General features: G+C 43.3%; 1 protein-coding gene and 1 non-coding gene across 2 annotated transcripts; one reads left to right on the top strand and one right to left on the bottom strand.

The window, feature by feature from the left end:
* The first annotated feature begins 366 nt into the window (after nt 1–366).
* IL19 (interleukin 19) lies at nt 367–9,053 on the top strand. Its single transcript, XM_038749713.1, has 6 exons — nt 367–382; nt 2,511–2,709; nt 2,966–3,031; nt 6,909–7,064; nt 7,555–7,620; nt 8,595–9,053. The coding sequence occupies exons 2-6, from the start codon at nt 2,524–2,526 to the stop codon at nt 8,670–8,672; spliced, it is 552 nt and encodes a 183-aa protein (XP_038605641.1). The 5' UTR covers nt 367–382; nt 2,511–2,523; the 3' UTR covers nt 8,673–9,053.
* A 3,418-nt stretch (nt 9,054–12,471) lies between these two features.
* Nucleotides 12,472–12,609, bottom strand: LOC119931032. The gene has a single exon (XR_005451901.1). It is a non-coding gene; the product is annotated as a small nucleolar RNA SNORA7 (small nucleolar RNA).
* Nucleotides 12,610–19,639: the final 7,030 nt, after the last annotated feature.

Below are 19,639 nucleotides of genomic sequence, written 5' to 3'. Positions count from 1 at the left end.
GTCATGCCAGACACCACAGTTCTAGGGGAGACCAGCTCCTTTTTTGGGTGTATGTGTATGTTTGTGTGAGTGTGTGTGTGTGTGAACACTGGGTTGCGAGAAATTCTCATTTGCATTGAAAAGGGAGTATATTTCCTCTGAAAAGATGCATGTCAAGACCTAGGAAAGTGCTCAATTTCTTAATAATGATTATTCAGCTAACAGGAGCCCTAAAATACCAATTAAGGAAATGAGGTGCCAAAAAAAAATCCCAAAATTTCCAAGGCTGGACCCACCCAGCATACCTTTCTAGAATTTCCTCTTCTCCTTCAGCATAAAAATGGTCTGCTCTTTCCAGTTTCACAGAGAACCAGAGACCAAACAAGACACTCTGTATCTTCAGGTAAGACATTCCATTCACCGTTTGATGTTTTATTCTGCATAGAGGAGCCACATTCTCATCCTTTGGAGCACAAAAGGGTAATGTGGTTTATGAATAGTTGGCCTGCTGCCTGTCAAGTGCTTTCTATGAGTAGACTATGTTTATCTATCTACCTATCTTCAGTCTACCATCTATGTTATGTGTAGCGTGTTTTATCAAATATTTTTAAAGGAGGGACAAAGGGCCTGAATATGCTTTGGAGCAAGTTTTCAAAAGTTAACTTTAATGTTAAATGTTAACTTTACTGTTATATCAGTTAATTGTATTTATTGACCATTTACTGTGTGCAGAGCACTGTACTAAGTACTTAGGAGAGTAAACCATAGCAGAATTTGCAGAGATGTTTTGTTATATTAAGTATACCAGAAAAGCAATGTTGCCTAGTACACAGAGCATGGGCATGGATGTCAGAAGGACTTGTTTTCTAATTCTGGCTCTGCCACTTGTCTGCTGTGTGACCTTGGATGTGTCACTTAACTTCTCTATGCCTCAGTCACCTCATTTGCAAAATGGGAATTAAGACTGTGAGCCCCATATGGAACATGGTCTGTATCTAACTTGATTGGCTTACATCTACTCCAACTTTAGTACTATTCCTAACACAAAGTAATCGCTTAACAAACACCGTAAAAAAAGCATCCTCTCAAATATGAGCTGTGTGAATGGGTGGGATAATGTCTTTGTACTTTATAACTTTCTGTATTCATTCATTCATTTGTATTTATTCTTTCATTCGTCCATTCAAACATATTTATTGAGCGCTTACAATGTGCAGAGCACTGTACCAAGCACTTGGGAAGTACAAATCGGCAACATATAGAGATGGTCCCTACTCAACAATGGGTTCACAATCTAGAAGGGGGAGGCAGACAACAATACAAAACAAGTAGACAGGTGTCAATACCATCAAAATAAATAGAATTGTAGCTATCTACATATCATTAATAAAATAGAGTAATACATATGTACAGCTATATACAAATGCTGTGGGGAGGGGAAGGGGGAAGGGCAGAGGAAGGGGGGTGATGGGGAGGGGAAGAGGAGGAGAGGAAAAGGAGGGCTTAGTCTGAGAAGGCCTCCTGGAGGAGGTGAGCTCTCAGTAGGTCTTTGAAGAGAGGAAGAGAGTTAGTTTGGCAGATGTGTGGAGGAAGGGCATTCCAGGCCAGGGGGAGGATGTGGGCCGGGGATCGACAGTGGGACAGGTGAGAAAGAGGCACAGTTAGGAGGTTAGCAGCAGAGCAGTGGAGTGTGCAAGCTGGGCTGAAGAAGAAGAGAAGAGAGGTGAGGTATGACGGGGCAAGGTGATGGAGAGCTTTGGGACATGGGCTTTGTCCAACCTAACTAGCATGGATCTACCCCAGGGCTTAGCACAGTACCTGGCACATAGTAAATGCTTAACAAATAAAAAAACTAAATAAAACAAAAAACAAGGAGGCCCACAGAGGTCGTTACATTGTCAAAAGTGGCATTTAATTTCCTGGGATATAATTGGCAATAAGACATGGATTGCCGAGACAAAGCCATTAGCACTCAGAGGAGGAATTGCCTCTCCGCTTCTTGATTTAGAGACACCCCATCCATACTCCTTCTCATCTTTCTTGGCAGATGGAATCTGCAGGCGTGGTTTCAATCAACTGTATTTTACCCAGACGGAAAAGGAGAGGCATGCTTTGGTTCTATGTTAAGAACGTTGAAGACTATTTTTTAGTCAAAAGAGGGAAAACAAATGAGTTTTATTTTTTTTCCAATCTGTTGTCTCATTCCATCAGTATATAGCGACCCAGTTTTTCACATTTATTTACACCCCCACCCCCCGCAGTATTTTCCCCTACTCTAAAGTAAGGTCTGAGTCATACCCAAGAGCAAATGTACAAGGAGATGGGTCCTTGGGGAATTGAAAAAAAACTATATCACGTTCTCAGAAAGTCAAAATTCAATTTATTCAAAGCCCTCAAAGGAAGGGAAGCACACAAGCAATTCCAAGCCAGGGGAAGCTGGCATTTTTGAGTCTTCCTGGGTAGTCACACTCTAACAAGGTTCCCATTATAATGGGAACTGATGGAGAGGACATCTCTTTCTTTTCAAACAGGTCTCCTTTTGGGATGCTTGCTCTCAGATCTTTTAGGGAAATGAAGGTCCAGGGAAGCTATCTGTACCTCCTTTCTGCAGTTGTTTTCCTGTGCTCAGCACCCGGCCAAGGCCTCAGAAGAGTGCATTTTGGGGAGTGCACGATTGCCGTAAACATGCATGAAATCAGAGACAATTTCCAAGCCATCAAAAGTGCCATTGTAAGTACCTCTCGATCCTTTATTCCAGTCGGAATCTCCTCAGTCCCTATGCTTTCTGGGAGCCCTCAGTCGAGGCCGGTCGATGTTGTGACGAGGATGATGTTGATAAGCGCTTAGTACAGTGCTCTGCACACAGTAAGCGCTCAATAACTATGACTGACTGACTGAATGAATAAATGTTGATGATGATGATGATGATGATGGAAATAGATGGAATGCTTGTCACCCATTTCTGTCTTTTTCTCTTCCTTTACAGCAAGCTAAGGATGTCTTCCGGAATAGCACTATTTTATCTAAATCAGAGTCCTTGCACAACATCAAGGTATTGGTTGATACTCATCTCCTGATCATTATGAATTCTGGGGATGGGGCTTCCTCTAGGTCAGCCCTCCTTTGGGAGGGCAAGGGAGCCAATTTGCACGGGAGGGAACCCCCCTGTTGTCCTACTGATTTGGAGTGGGGGACCTTTAGATATCCCCAAAGAAGCGGGGTTTCTGGGCTGAAGGCTGGAAGCATGCATTTGGGAAGTTTGAGTAGTTTCCACCATTTACCTTTTAGTTCTAGGATTGTTCCACTATTAATGATCTTTCTTCCCTCGTTTATTACATCTCAGAAAATTAAACTTGCCTTCTATAGATGCTTTCTACTCCATAGTAGTAGTAGTAGTACTAGTAGCAGTAGTAGTAGAACATTTACTTTTATTACTACTACTATTACTCATTCTATCTTCTAATTCCTCTTCTCTGCCCTCATTTCTGCCCAGCGCTGCTCCTAGTCCAAGGAAAAATTCACTCATCTGGAGGATTCTACAGAGTATTTAATGTGAATCAGATCCCTACAGCATTCTGAAAAGTGTTTTAGTAGTTTGATTATGAAATAGTTACCTATTCATTGTACTTAACCTGACATCAAAAAGAGATTGAAGGCTTAACTAAATGCTATTGGTATATTTACTTCTTGCCTATCATCAACCGTGGTTCACTCATGCACTCAATCGATCAGTAATAGTTATTGAGTGTGTACTGTGTGCAGAGTACTGTCCTAAGCATTTGGGAGAGTCATGGCTCAGTGGAAAGAGCACAGGCTTTGGAGTCAGAGGTCAAGGGTTCAAATCCTGGCTCTGCCAATTGTCAGCTGTGTGACTTTGGGCAAGTCACTTAACTTCTCTGGGCCTCAGTTCCCTCATCTGTAAAATGGGGATTAAGACTGTGAGGCCCCCTTGGGACAAACAGATCACCTTGTAACCTCCCCAGCACTTAGAACAGTGCTTTGCACATAGTAAGTGCTTAACAAATACCATTATTATTATTATTATTATTATTATACAATACAACAGACTTGGTAAATATGTTCCCTTGATGGTTTCAAAGCTGTTTATTTTATTAAACTAGATTTACCTCAGTGGCTAAACTCTACCTGGTTGGAAATGGAGTCCCTCTGGGGAGATTAATCAATTATCTCATGACACTGCTTTCCTTAGATCTTTATACTTTGCTGCTTTTCCTTTCCATAATTTATTATAATGTCAGTCTCCTGTACTAGATTATAAACTCTTTGCGGACAGGGATCATGTCTACCAATACTGTTGTACTAAACTCTCCCAAATGCTTAGTACAATGCTCTGCACACAGTAAGCACTCAATAAATCCAAGTGATTGACAGAGTGATGGCTAGCAAAGACTTAAAGTCCTCAAGAATATTCTGCAGCCTGAAAGAGTACAATTTCCTGAGACCTCTCTTTGCACTCCTTACCACTCCCGCACCTCTATCTGCTCAATTTATTTATTTACTATAGTTGCCTTCCCTGCTAGAGTGCAAGTTCATTGCAGGCAGGGAATGGTATTTGTTAAGTACTTACTAAGTTCCCAGCAAAGTACTAAGCACTGGGCTAGATATAAGATCATCAGGTTAGTCAGTCAGTCAATCAATCATATTTATCGAGTGCTTACTGAGTGCAGAGCACTGTACTAAGTGCTTGGGAGAGTGCAATAAGTGGGCAGGGAATGTGTCTGTTTATTGTTGTTTTGTACTCTCCCAAGTGCTTTGCACAGTGCTCTGCATACAGTAAGCACTCAATAAATACAATTGAACAGTATACCAGGCACGTTCCTGCCCACAAGGAGCTTACAGTCTAGAGGGGACTGTCCCACGTGGGACTCCCAGTCTTAATTTCCATTTTAAAGATGAGGAAACTGAGACACAGAGAAGTGAAGTGACTTACCCAAGGTCACACAGCAGACAAGTGGTGGAGCCAGAATTAGAACCCAGGGCCTTCTGACTCCCAGATCTGTGCTCTATCGGTTATTCTGTGATTCCCAAGCACCTAGTACAGTGTGCCACACCAAGTGGGTGCTCAATAAATGTTGCTGTTGCTACTACTGCTCCTACTATTATCAATCGATGGTATTTATTAAGTGCTTAATGTGTGAAGAGCATTTTATTAAGTGCTTGGAAGAGTACAGTACAACAGAGTTGGTAGACATATTCCCTGCCCACAACAGGTTACCACCACTTTAGGAGTAGCTGAGATTCTAGGTTCAGTAGCCTCATTATAATCTCACCTTTGCAATTGGACTTCCTCCCTTTTTTTAATCCCTCCCTCAGCCCCATAGCACTTATGAAAATATCAGTAATTCATTTATTTTATGGTCATGTTTGTCTCTACCTCTAGATTGTAAGCTCATTGTGGGCAGGGAACTTGTCTACCAACTCCGTCCTCTCCAAAATGTTTAGTACAGTGCTCTGCACAATTAAGCACTCAATAAATACCATTGATTGATTGATGGATCTTCCTCCACGTTTCCAGAATCTCCTCTTTCCTCTCTTTCTAGACTGCCACCACACTAACAGCCAGGGACACAGCGAAAGAAATAAGGATGCTTTCTTCTTCCAATTTAAGCTTTCTGGGCAGGTCAAAGAGACCCACTGTGTTCATTTATTCAATTACAGTCTTCTCTTCTTTTGATGAAGATGGATGTGTTGATTTTATACTTGAGCTTTTCCGCTTCGGCTTTGCCCTAAGCTATAAATTTCCACATGCACCAGTTCTTCAGCTGCTGAAGCCAGCTGAGTAGAAACAGATTGCGTGAAACTGTCTCCTGTCAGGATAATTCATGGTTGTTTTGAAGTCCAAATCCAGGTTCCATGAAGCCTCGATTTCTAGGAAACATGCCACAGAGTAACATTTTTCAGGGCATATAATTTTGGATCTGAGATGATTCCCCACTGTATTGTTCACTTGAATGCTAGTTACAGCATGGTTGTCTCATTGGGAACGTGCCTCTGAGGAGAGTCTAAGTACCTTCATTTGTTGTCTGTGGCATCCCAAAACATTGTGTGCCACTGGGTTATATAAATCCATTTAAGGTTCTGAGGGCAATGGTTTCATTTCAAGCCAGTGTTAAAGGAGCGGTGCTGTGACAGCAATTCAACCTGAAAGGGTGGGTAAGGAACTTTGTAGCCAACTTGATTTTCTGAGGCTAGCTTTTCATCATGAGCAATATCCAGGCTCCTTCTTTCTCTTCCTATGGTCTTCTGCTAATAAAAATCATAATAGTAGTGTCAATACTATGTGGCAAGCACTGTTCTAAGTACTGGGGTAGATATAAGATAATCATGTCAGACAGTCTCTATCCTTCATGGGGCTCACAGCTTAAAAGGCAGGGAAACTGAGTATTTCATCTCCATTTTTTAGATGAGGAAACTGAGGCACAGGGAAGTGAAGGTTACACACCAAATTCACTCATTCAATAGTATTTATTGAGCACTTACTGTGTGCAGAGCATTGTACTAGGGCTTGGAAGAGTACAATACAAAAATTAATGAGTGGCAGAGCCCGGATTGGAACCCAGGCTGTGTTTTTTCCATTAGGCCTGTCTGCTTCTCTACTTGCTAGCTCTCACTCGAACAATCCATCCTATTTATTGAGCACTTACTGGGTGCAGAACACTGAACTAAGTTCATGTGGCTGCTTCTGAGCAGCTCTGGTTCAAGGTTTGATGAGGGAGGAGGGAGCAGTTTTTGGCTACTGAGAGAGGTTTCTGGATTACCTGGGGATTCCAGTTGCCCAACCTCCTCGTTCTCCTCAACTCCATGACACAGAGCCCTGACTCACTCACCGGGCCTCCCCTGAGGGGAACAGGGTGTCCCTTCTGGCTTCTGCCCAACTCCCAGGGAGTGACCGACATCTCTGTCTGCAGCCCTCAGAGAAGTGTTGCCTCGCCAAGCACCTCCTTCAGTTCTACGTGGAGAAAGTCTTCAAGCACTACGACGAGGGAGAGGACCCCACCATCCGCCGCAGGGTCAGCAGAATTGCCAATTCCTTCTTCAGCATCAAGGAGAGCCTCAAGCAGTGTGTGAGTCCCAGGCTTGGAGCCCCAGGCCTGGACCTGGGCAAAATGGCCACCCCATCTCCGAGGAGGGAGGGGGAAGTTCCTGTCAGAATTGTCCCCTTTGGTTTCTGGATTTGGGGATACTTTTACATGACCTTCAGATAATGTCCCTGCCCCAATCCAGGGTTTCTTTCCCTTCCCTGTCTCTTCAGTACCCTACCTTTCTCCCCATTTGTCATTCAAATGACCACCTCCAATAGCCTTTGGGATCTCCTTCCAGCTCCCTCCTGCCTACCCTGACTCCTAGGGGAAGTATCCTCTGGCCCCCGGATCTGTCAGAAGTTACAAAAAGACAGGGACTCTCAGAGCTCACTTTGTGGAACCTGACACCCCCAATTCAAGACCCCAAGAAGTGCCCGTCTGCTGAAGCGGGTATTTGCCAAGCCAATGAAATGGGGCCACCTCCTCTCCTAAAGCACAGTACTGATTGGTTGTTTCTCTTCTGTTGGGGCAGAAATCCTGTCACTGTAAAAACGAAACCACTCACAAATACCAGCTGGTCCTCACCAACTATGAACAGGTAAACCAACTGGGTCTGTGGGCAGGGATCATATCTACCTACTCTATTGTTTGGTACTCTCCCAAACATGTAGTACAGCGCTCTGCACATAGTAAATGCTCAATAAATAACATTAATCAATTGATGTGAACCATCAGTTTGCCAAGTATTTCTCAGCATCACTTCCTCCTCCTCCTCCCTTTCCACCTCCTCCTCCTCTCCCCATTGTCCTCCTTCTCTCCCTTCCCCCTCCTCCTCCCCTTTCTCCTCCTCCTCTTCCTCCTGCTTCTCCTCTTCCTTCTCCTCCTTCTCTTCCATCTCCTTCTCCTCTCCCATCTCCGTCTCCCCAAATTCAAAGCCTTGTTGAAGATGCATCTCCTCCACAAGATCTTCCCTGACTAAGCCCTCATTTTTTCTTCTCCCATTCCCTTCTGTGTCACCTTGATTTGCCCCTTTTATTCAACCTCCCCTCAGGCCCACAGCATTTATGTCCCTGTCTGTAATTTATTTATTTATATTAATATCTGTCTTCCCCTCTGGGCTTTGACACTCTGGACAGTATCCATTTTGACCATCTTGTATCTATCCCAGCACTCTGTACAGTGAATGTCCGACATAACAAATGCCATAAAAAAATACCTGTTCTCCATCCTTAACTTCTTTGTGCCTTAACAGTCACTTAACTTCTCTGTGCCTCAGTTACCTCAACTGTAAAATGGGATTAAGTCTGTGAGCCCCACGTGGGACCGTCTGATTACCTTGTATGTACCCCAGTGCTTAGAACAGTGCCTGGCACATAGTAAGCGCTTAGCAAATACTATCATTATTATTATCTTACTTGGACTGTGAGCCCCTTGTGGGACTGAATGGTGCCCAACCTGAAAAATGGATATCTACCTTAGCACTTAGAACAGTGCTTGACACAGAGTGAGCGCTCAACAAATACTTTGACAGTCCTTGATTGTGTGCATAAACTGAATTGTGTTTCTTTTCAGCTGGAGGTAAAACCTGCAGCCATCAAATGCCTTGGGGAGCTGGACATCTTATTGTCCTGGATGGACAAGAAAAATTAAAGCTGGATCAGCCCACTGCCAGTTGAAAGCTTGACACCTGTAGGGTTACGCTGGAAAGAAAGCAGCCTAGCTGGGATGTCTGTACATATTGGTTATTTTGTGGGACAATCGCCTCCTGACTTGGTTTCTCTCTTTTGATTGTTTTACTTCGGGGGTTACTGGGCTGGGGTAGGGGTGGCCAAATTACCCCATTGATGAGATCAGGAGTAGTTTGTGTGAAAATATGGTTGTCTCTGTTTTTTGGCCAGATGTCTCTGTGTAACAGGCTGGTTGATAGGAAACTTAATTTATTGTTAAAGATTTTGCCCCACGATTCTAACATCAGATGGGCAATACCACTGTAGTGCATATTGTACAGAGCCATGACATCTTAATAAACTTTACCAGGTGGAAGAAGTGCTTTCTAGTATTGTAACTGCACCAGTCTGGAAGTTGGAAGTTTTGAGTTCTGTCTTGTTAAACGATAGCATTCCTCATCATCTCATAAGGTGGGGGAACCACTGCTCAACTCAATTTCTTTGGGATGGGAGAGCGAGTTAATTAAAGGAGTTAATGGTGTAGACATCCTGGGAGCCAGAAGCTGACAGAGGCAGTAATAATAAGAACTAATTATCCCAACAGGAAACAAGGGTTTTGACTCCAAAAGACTCCCCATCAGAGACTAAAAAAATAAACAAAACAAAACAGAATCACAGGATTGGAGGGGATGCTTTTCCATGAAGAAAAATCTAGTGAAAAGCCAATCAACCAATCATGGTATCTATAAGCTCTTACTGTGTTCAGAACACTGTACTAAACGTTTGGGAGAATACAGTGCAGTAGAGTCTGTAGACATGTTCCCTGCCCACAACAAGCTTACAGACTGCAGGGTGAGACAGGCATTAATATAACTAAATTATTTATAATGTATGCTTTATATATATTTATATGGGCATAAGTGCTGTGGGACTGAAGATGGGGTAAATTCTAAATTCTCAAAGGTCACAAATCCAAGTGGAAAGTCCCTGGTGTCTCTCTAGGCCCTCCTTCAATCAGCTTAAACTCAATCAATCAACCAATCAATGAATTCGGTTGGTCAGGCAGTCAGAATTTAGTCTATATCGGCAGGGTGATTGGGGAGCCATAAGTCAATCAATTAGTCATATTTACTGAGTGCTTACTGTTTTCAGAGCACTGTACTAAGCGCTTGGGAGAATACGATACAGCAATATTCACATTACCTGCCCACAACAAGCTTACAGTCCAGAGGGGGAGACAGACATTAATGTCAATAAATACATTATGGATATGGAAATAAGTGCTGTGGGGCTAAGGGGAGGCCAAGTAAAGGAAGCAAATCAGGGTGACACAGGAGGGAGTGGGAGAAGAGATAATGAGGGCTTAGTCTGGGAAGGCTTCTTGGAGGAGATGTGCCTTCAATAAGGCTTTAAGTGGGGGAGAGTAATTGTCTGTTATGACAAGGGAGGACATTCCAGCCTAGATCAGCATAAATCTGTGATAATGATGATGAGGATGATGATGGCATTTGGTAAGCACTGACTATGTGCCAGGCACTGAACTAGCACTGGGGTGGATACAAGCAAATCAGATTGGGCACAGTCCCTGTCCCACATGGGGCTCGCAGTCTTAACCCCTATTTACAGAGGAGGGAACTGAGGCACAGAGAAGTGATGTGACTTGTCCAAGGTCAAACAGCAGACATGTGACAGAGCCAGGATTAGAACCCAGGTCCTACTGACTCCTCAACCTGTGCTCTATCCACTATGCCATGCTGCTTCAAGTATTGGTTTACATTGGCTCTGCACAGATAATTGTAGACAATGACTTCCAGGAGATAGTTGACCACTGCGGATCACAGCAAAGTCATTCATTCATTCATTCATTCAATTGTATTTATTGAGCACTTACTGTGTGCAGAGCACTGTACTAAGCGCTTGGGAAGTGCAAATCAGCAACGTATTAAGACAGTCCCTCCCTAACATCGGGCTCACAGTCTGTCAGCGAGCTTCATTGAATAAATAGAAGCGGAACATACAAAGAAGTGGAAAATGATCTTCTTGGGGAATCTTTATACTGGTTAGATCTTTATTAATAATAATAATGTTGGTATTTATTAAGCACTTACTATGTGCCAAGCACCGTTCTAAGCACTGGGGTGATACAAGGTAGACCATCGGGTCCAGTTTTAACCACCACACAATTAAAAGTTGTGGGCAGGGAACATATCTACTAACTCTGTTGTACTCTCCCAAGTGCTTTGTATGGTGCTCTGCACATAGTAAGCACTCATTCTTTCATTCATTCAATCGCATTTACTGAGCACTTACTGTGTGCAGAGCACTGTACTAAATGCTTGGAAAGTACAATTTGGCAACAAATAGAGACAATCCCTACCCAACAACGGGCTCATAGTCTAGAATATATAAATAACATATAAAAATATATAAACAACAATAAATACAACTGCTTAAATTAACAAGTTTTAGCAAAATCAGAGAGAATTTTGAGGAAGGCAACAAAAATGACAAAAAAAGATAAAAAACCACTGAGAGATCAAAGAAATCCTTCCTGCCACCTTTCGCTCTTATGCATGTACTCAATCTTCTCACAGCCTGTGTTTCCTCATGGCTTCAACCTGATGGGAGAAATATGAAACATTCTTCCTGGATTCAGCACAGTGTAATGTTGGAAGGAACAGTTCTGTACATATGTGCAGGTCAGACATGGGGTGAATATTACAACATGAGCTTTCCTTAGTGCAAGAATGAAATCCCCCCGTTACAGGAGAACAGAATATATATATCAATAGTAGATTAAATGTATTTACTCCCCTATCCCATCAATCAGTGAATGAATGGCATTTATTGAGAGATTACCGTGTATAGAGCACTAGGGAAAGTACAATATAATAGAGTCGTGCTAAGTGCTCTTTAAGCACTTGATTGGACTGTGTTCAATCCGATTTGTTTGTATACACTCCAGTCTTATTACAGTGCCTGGCACATAGTACGCACTTAACAAACACCATTATTACATGCTATTCACTCCACCCTAAGACCTACAGCATTTATTTCATATTGGTAATTTATTTCCATTAGTGTGCCATCTCACAACCTGGAAGAATTTAGTGTGATTTTGTGCATTCATTCTTGCAGATTATTTCTGATTTGGGTGGCACCAAATACTTAGACTACTACTCCAGAAATGATCTCCATCAGCTTTAATCTAGGCTCCTTGTAGGCAGGGAACATGCCTACCAACTCATATCGCACTCCCCTAAGTGCTTTGTGCAGTGCTTCGCACACACTAAAGCTCTCAATAAACATCATTGATTGGTTGATTGATAAGCTTTTCACCAGATTTTTCTTCCTAGAAGAACATTCCCTCCAATCTCATGATTACTGTTTTTTTTTAAGTCCCCGATGTGGATTCTTATGGAGTCAAAATCCTCTAGAAAATTGAAGTATATTACAGCCATAGGTTTCACTCTATTCATCTTCTTATTGACCATTTCCAAGAATTAATCCACCCATCAATAGCATTACTTGAGTGCTCATTGTGTGCAGAGCACTGTACTAAGAGTTTTGTTATGCTGTCATCCTGTCCAGCCTAGTGATGCCATCGACACATCTCTCCCAAAATGTCCCACTTCCATCTGCAATCGTTCTGGTAGTGTATCTATAGAGTTTTCTTGGTAAAAATACAGAAGTGGTTTACCATTGCCTCTTTTCGCACAGTAAACAAATCTCTGTCCTCAACTCTCTCCCATGCCTAGGCTGTCCAGCACGGGTGAGTTTTGACTTGTAGCAGATTGCCTTCCACTCACTAGCCACTGCCCAAGCTAAGAATGGAATGGGTAGGTCTCCGCTTGACTCTCCCTCCTGTAATCGTGACTGGTAGAGTACTGGAAACTCTCCAGGCGTGACCCTGAGAGGGGACCAAGAGTTTGGGATAGAACAATATAGAAATGATTGATCTCTGCCCTCAGGGAGCTTACAATCTTGTAATTAAAATGAATTGCAGATTAGGGGAAGTTGCAGTTTTTCTTTTAGTATTTTCCCATTACAGAAAGCATACTTTCTCCTGACACATGATTTTCTAACGTTCTGTAATTCTTAATTTGATTATAGATTCTGATAATCTTCCAGTTGTAGAAGTGAAACACACCAATCTGTGATCACCTCTGGTATTCTTCTCAGAGAAGGGAGTTATATTAGTGATCCACCCATCTCTGGCACAGTGGAAACCATAGGTTACACCTTCTTGCCAGGTGTTCTGCAGCTTCCTCAAAGAGTTCCTTCAGGGCTCTTGGGTGGATGCCATTGTGTCATGCATTTTGTTGCCTCCATCTCATCAGTTTGATCTATAGCATTTTGTGTGGCTAACCACAATCTGATCACTGATGATTGCTATGCCACAAATTTGGCAACTCAGGACCCAGGGAAATCTCCGCTGACCCAGCCCTCCTTCATTCTGATCTTCCCAAATTCTCTCCTGCTAAATCCCAGAATCTCTCAACCCTGCTGTCCACTCTAGGGTCAGTTTACCTCTCCTGGAAGAGCCCACCACAGTGAACCTTGAAGACAGTTTAACCATTAAATCTTGAATAACTGTTTTGTTTTCTGTGGGCTCAGTCATTTAAATGGTTTTACATCCATAAAAAATAAATTCCAGGTCGCTACCAAAAGCACAAATGAGAAAGCAAGAACCATGTAATAATAGTAATCAATCAATCAATGGTATTTATTGAGCATTTACTGTGTGCAAAGCACTATACTGAGCGTGATATAATTGAGTTGGTAGATGGGATACTTGCTCACAAGGACACTCTTGTGTGTGGAGTTGTGGGTGTCCTTTGCCCTATTTTCTCCATTGCATTTGTGAGTGGAGCTATAGGTGACCTTTGACCCCTCTAGACTGTAAGCAAGTTGATTATGTGCAGAGAACATGTCTGCCAACTCTGTTAATTATACTCTCCCAAGCACTTAGTAAAGCGCTCTGCACAGAGTAAGTGTTCAATAATTGATGATGATGATGATAATAATGATGATGAAAGAACTTACAGTCTACAGGGGGAGATAGACACTGACATAAATTACAGATAGAGATAATATAAGTATAAAATATAAGAATATTTATAAAAATGCTATGTGGTGCTATGTGTAGATACACGATAATCAGGTCAGAAGCAGTCCCTGTTCCACAAGGGGCTCACAGTCTAAAAAGGAAGGAAGACAGGTATTTCTCCCCATTTTGCAGAAGAGGATACTGAGGCTGAGAGGAGTGAAATGACTTCCCTAAGGTCACACAGGAGGCAAGTGGAGGAGGGATTAAAACCCATTAGGACACGATGTTTCTCCCATGCGGTACAGCTTCCGATTCTGATTTCCAAAGGGCATCAGCGTTACTAACTCCCAAACTCAGGCCAGTAATCAGATGGAGATAGAATACAGACTGCACAGCACTGGGAGAATCTGCTGGAGAAATCAGTCCATCACATCAGATTCGGTCCCAAATTCTGTGTTTACGCTCAGAGAGAGCTCCTCCCTAATTGACATCTCTTTTTTGGCTCTGGATTTGGTCCACATTCTGGATCCAGTTGGGGTCATGAATTGTGGGTGGAGCCATGGGCGATGTTGGTCCTTCTTGGTCCACTAGACTTGTGGGTGGACCCATGGGCCACCTTAGACTTATTCTCTCCATATGACCTAGTTCTCATGACTACCGCTTAGCCTGCATGTGGTAACATTGCATTTCCTTCTGTCTCTCCACCACCACACATACCTTTACAGGTAGCTCCCCATATGATCCTAGTTCCTTTATGTTGTTTTACTGACATCAATCTGTCACTCTCTCTTCTCCGCAGGCTCTGTTTTCCATCCTTTATGCTAACTCTTTTGTTTCCTAACAAAGAACATCTTGACTCAGAGCAATGAAATATTAAAATAGTTCCCAAGGGAGTCTATGAAGATTCTCTCCCTGGAGAAAAAAAAATAGGCATTCAATTTGGATAGGATAGTCACGCTTCCTCCCCCCACCTCTTAAAGGCAGGGGGCTGGATGGAATGACTTCTAGGAACCTATATTTCTATGAGCCTCAGCATCTTCTGTGACATTCAATCAGTCAATCAGCCATATTTATTAACCAGAGAAGCAGCATGGCTCAGTGGAAAGAGCCCGGGCTTTGGAGTCAGAGGTCATGGGTTCAAATCCCAGCTCCACCACTTGTCAGCCGTGTGACTTTGGGCAAGTCACTTCACTTCTCTGGGCCTCAGTTCCCTCAACTGTAAAATGGGGATTAAGACTGTGAGAGCCCCTGGGACAACCTCATCACCTTGTAACCTCCCCAGCGCTTAGAACAGTGCTTTGCACATAGTAATCGCTTAATAAATGTTATTATTATTATTTATTGAGCTCTTACTGTGTGCAGAACACTGAACTTAGCACTTGGGAGAGCACAATATTATAGAGTTGATAGACACGTGCCCTACCTACAATGAGTTTACAGTCTAAAGGGGGGAGAAAGTCATTAAAATAAATAAATAAATTATGCATACGGTCATAATTGCCATGGGACTGAGGGAGGGGTGAATAAAGGGAACAAATCAGTGTGAAGCATAAGGAAGTGGGAGAAAAGGAAATGAGGGCTTAGTCAGAGAAGGCTTCTTGGAGGAGATATGCTTTCAATAAAGCTTTGAAGGTGGAGAGAGTAATTGTCTGTTGGATAGGAAGAGGGAGGGCATTCCAGGCCAGAGAGAGGATGTGGGTGAGAGGTCGCCGATGAGATAGAAGAGATAGAAGTACAGTGAGTACGTTGGCATTAGAGTAGAAGAGTGTGAGGGCTGGATTGTAGTAGGAGAGCAGTGAGGTGAGGTAGGATGATTGAGTGCTTTAAAGCCAATGGTAATGAGTTTCTGTTTGATGCTGAGGTGGTTCAGCAACCACTAGAGGTTCTTGAGGGGTGGGGAAACTTGGCCTGATTGTTTTGGTAAAAAAATGATCTGGGCAGTAAAGTGAAGTATGGATTGGAATGGGGAGAGATAGGAAGCAAGGAGTTCAGTCAAGAGGCTGATACAATAATCAAGATGGGATAGAATAAGTATTTGAATTAATGTGGATGGAGAGGAAAGGACAGATTTCAGAGATGTAGTGAAAGTTGATCTAACAGGATTTCATGGTAAATTGAATATGTGGGTTGAATGAGAGAGAGAAATCAAGGATAACGCCAAAGTTATGGGCTTGTGAGACAGGAATGCTATCTACGGTGATGGGAAAGTCAGACATTGAATCAATGTCTATGAAATCAATCAGTGGATCAATCAATCAATCAATAGTATTTATTGAGCACTTGCTGGATGTACAGCACTGTACTAAGCATTTGGGAGAGTACTAGACAGCAGAGCTGGTGGACATGTTCCCTGCTCAAAACAAGCTTACTGTCTAGAGGGGGAGACAGACATTAATATAAATAAATAAGTGATGCATATATACATAAGTGCTCTGGTGCTGAAGATGGGGTGCCAGAGGGTACAGATTCAACTGCATAGACGACACAGAAGGGAGAGGGGATCAGAGAAAAAGGGGCTTAATTGAGGAAGGCCTCTTGGAGGAGATGTGACCTTAGATGTGAATATTTAGCAGCAGTGGACTGCCCAGGGTCCAATTTTTTTTCTTCTATTGGTGCTTGCTAGCCACTTACTATGTCCAAGGTAAGCGCTGGGGTAGATACAAAATAATCAGTCCCTGTTCCACACAGGGCTCACAGTCTTAGTCAGAGGGAGAGGGATTTATTTCTCATACTTTTTTTGGACATGGAGAAGTAAAGTGACTTGGCCAAGGTCACACAGCAGACAAGTAGTGAAGTCATGATTAGAACCCAGGTCCTCTGATTCCCAGCCCCGTGCTCTTTCCACTGGGCCACATAGGGGATTCCTGCCTTCTGATAAGCAGACACTAAACATGGGCCTGAATACTTCCCTTAGCCTAGTGTGTTCTTTTTCTACTCCCTTTCTTTTTCTCTTAGTCTGCCTTCCCCAGAAGCAGGGGCTGGCTGGATCTGGAAAGCTGACCAGGAAATCCCCATTTTGAGAAGTTGGGGAAGTAAAGGAGGGTTGAGAAATGGCATCTCCTCTACTTCCAGCTGCTGGGCATCCCACCACCCATTCATGAAATAATAACAGTGGTAATAATTAATAATTATGGTACTTGTTAAGTACTTACTGTGTACCAAGCACTGTTCTAAGCACTGGCGTAGGGACAAGTTAATCAAGTTGGACACATTCCTTGACCCACATGGGGCTCACACTCTTAGCCCCCATTTTACAGATGAGGTAACTGAGGCCCAGAGAATTTAAGGGACACAGCAGACTTTAGAACCCATGTCCTTCTGATTCCGAGGCCCAGGCTCTATCCACTAAGCCATGCTGTAATTGTTAACTGCTTATTGTAGGCCAAATACCAGAGTAGATAACAGATAATCAGAGCAGACACAGTCCTCATCCCACAGAGGGTTCACAGTCTAAGGAGGAGAGAGAACAGTGATTTAATCTCCACTGTACAGGTGATGAAACAATCAATCAATCAATCAATCGTAGTTATTGAGCACTTACTGTGTGCAGAGCACTGTACTAAGCGCTTGGGAAGTCCAAGTTGGTGACATATAGAGACAGTCCCTACCCAACAGTGGGCTCACAGTCTAAAAGGGGGAGACAGAGAACAAAACCAAACATACTAACAAAATAAAATAAATAGAATAGATATGTACAAGCAAAATAAATAAATAAATAGAGTAATAAATATGCACAAACATATATGCATATATACAGGTGCTGTGGGGAAGCAGTCACAGAGAAGTTAAGTGACTTTTCCGAGGTCATACAGCAGGCAAGTAAAGGAGCTGGGGTTAGACTTCAGGGCCATCAGTCAACCAATATTGGCTTCAAAACTCTCCATCACCTTGTCCCTTCTTACCTCATGTCCCTTCTCTCCTTCTCCATCCCAGCTCGCACACTCCACTCCTCTGGTGCTAACCTTCTCACTGTGTCACCTGTCCTGCCATCAACCCCTGGCCCACATCCTATGTTTGTCCTGGAATGTCCTCCATCCTCAAATCTGCCAGGCAATCACTCTTTCCCCCTTCAAGGCCCTATTGAAGGCTCACCTTCTCTAAGAGGCCTTCCCAGAATAAGCCCCCCTTTTCCTCAGCTCCCCCTCCCTTCCATGTCACCTCGACTCGCTCCCGTATCTCTTCTGCCCCTGGCCCCACAGAACTTATTTGTATATGTATATATCTATAATTCTATTTATCTATATTGATTCCTGTTTACTTGTTTTGATGTCTGTCTCCCCACTTCTAGACTGTAAGCCTGGTGTGGGCAGGGACTGTCTCTCTTTATTTTTGAATCATACTTTCCAAGTGCTTGCACACAGCAAGCGCTCAATAAATACGATTGAATGAATGAATGAATGAATCAATCAATCAGTGGTATTTACTGAGTGCTTACCTTGCGCAGAGCACTGTACCAAGTGCTTGGGAGAGTACAATACAATAGAGTTGGCAGAAACATTCCCTGCCCACAAAGAGCTTACCATCTAGAGGGTTCTGTGATCTTTCCTCTAAGCCACTCTGTGTCCTGGTGACCCAACCTGGCCCTGCTTGAAGAAACTCAGGAAATCACAAGTGGATAATATATGTCCATACACATATGAAATCAGTTCCCTCTGGTCCTTGCCTCGCCTCATCATTTACCTCCTGTAAGCGGAAGAGAGGCTGCTTACTAAGATTCTTTGTGGGTTTCACAGCCCTGTGTTTGATTTCCCCTTCCTGGTCCAGCTTGCCAGGACTTGGCAGTGGGATGATTATTTTTTAAATCACTGAATGCTTAGGATGTGCCAAGAAAGAGTTAGGAAGACTGTAGCCCTGCCCTTCCCAAAGGGATATGGGTCATGTTTAAGTGCATTACTACATCACCCGGAGGGTTGAACTGGGGAAAGAAACTTTGTCGATTACAGTAACCACTTTGACAAAAGCATAATCTGTTGCTTGGAAATGTTACTTTGGGGGAAGAGTTTCCTCTTCCTCTGGTATTCCATTGGAGAACCCAATCCATTGATGCAAATTACCCAGTTGCCACTAATTGAGCCAAGAGTCCAATCAAAGGAATGGTAGATACTGATGAAGGTACCTGAGGGGATTTGGATGAGCAAGGAATGCACCCGGTTGCTCCCAGCAGGTGGATCAGGGCAGGACACTGGGATTCAGCAGGCCGCTGGCATCTCCACCTCCAAACCTTCTCCTTCTCCAAAATTTTGGAGGGTTTCTATCCCAGGTTGGGGTCCTTTGAGACCAGCCTGAGATATGTCCACAGTTGCCCAATCAGAGTGAGCCAAACTGACTCCATTTTGGAAAGGCCCACCATCTCCTCTGTTATCTGGGAATTGTTATATTCTTAGTCGTATTTGTATGGATAATAAAGGACTTGCAGTTAGAGGCCACAGTTTGCAGACTTGACCCCAGGTTGCACTTAACGGGGACTGAACATCTCACCCTAATTCCCCCAAATCTTCCCCGCCTGCCATTTCCACGAAATGTTTTTAAGTAGATTAGGGTCTATACAGAAGACGTTTGATGTTACAGAAGAAGTTTGATGTTACATGTTGTTGGCAGATAATCTTTTCCAAAACACAGCAGTGATATGGTACGCTCGCCGGGTTGGCCAGAGGAATGCAGATGCCCAACTTCCACATCCACATCCCCTCCATAAAAGCCATGTGCACCTGGGTACTTTGCTGTTCCTTGCAAACTGAGGGGGAAGGCTAGGGCAGCCCGGAGTGTGCTTGGGTCACCTGGGGACACCCAGTCCAAGGCTCTGACAGGGACTTGATGAGTACTAGAGAAGAAAAGACAATTAAGGACCTTCCATCTGGGACAGAGGTTCATGTATGCATAGAACCACTTCTTGATGGGGC

The sequence above is a fragment of the Tachyglossus aculeatus genome, chromosome 7, assembly GCF_015852505.1.
Source record: "Tachyglossus aculeatus isolate mTacAcu1 chromosome 7, mTacAcu1.pri, whole genome shotgun sequence".
NCBI lineage: Eukaryota > Metazoa > Chordata > Mammalia > Monotremata > Tachyglossidae > Tachyglossus > Tachyglossus aculeatus.
Note: the sequence above shows the minus strand (reverse complement) of the source record. Positions and strands in the feature narration are given on the sequence as shown.

Coding starts and splice junctions, on each gene's coding strand:
- IL19 (XM_038749713.1), top strand. CDS start 2,524: ATGCTTGCTCTCAGATCTTTTAGGGAAATGAAGGTCCAGGGAAGCTAT. Junction 2,710..2,965: donor AAGCCATCAAAAGTGCCATT/GTAAGTACCTCT, acceptor CTTCCTTTACAG/CAAGCTAAGGATGTCTTCCG. Junction 3,032..6,908: donor AGTCCTTGCACAACATCAAG/GTATTGGTTGAT, acceptor CTCTGTCTGCAG/CCCTCAGAGAAGTGTTGCCT.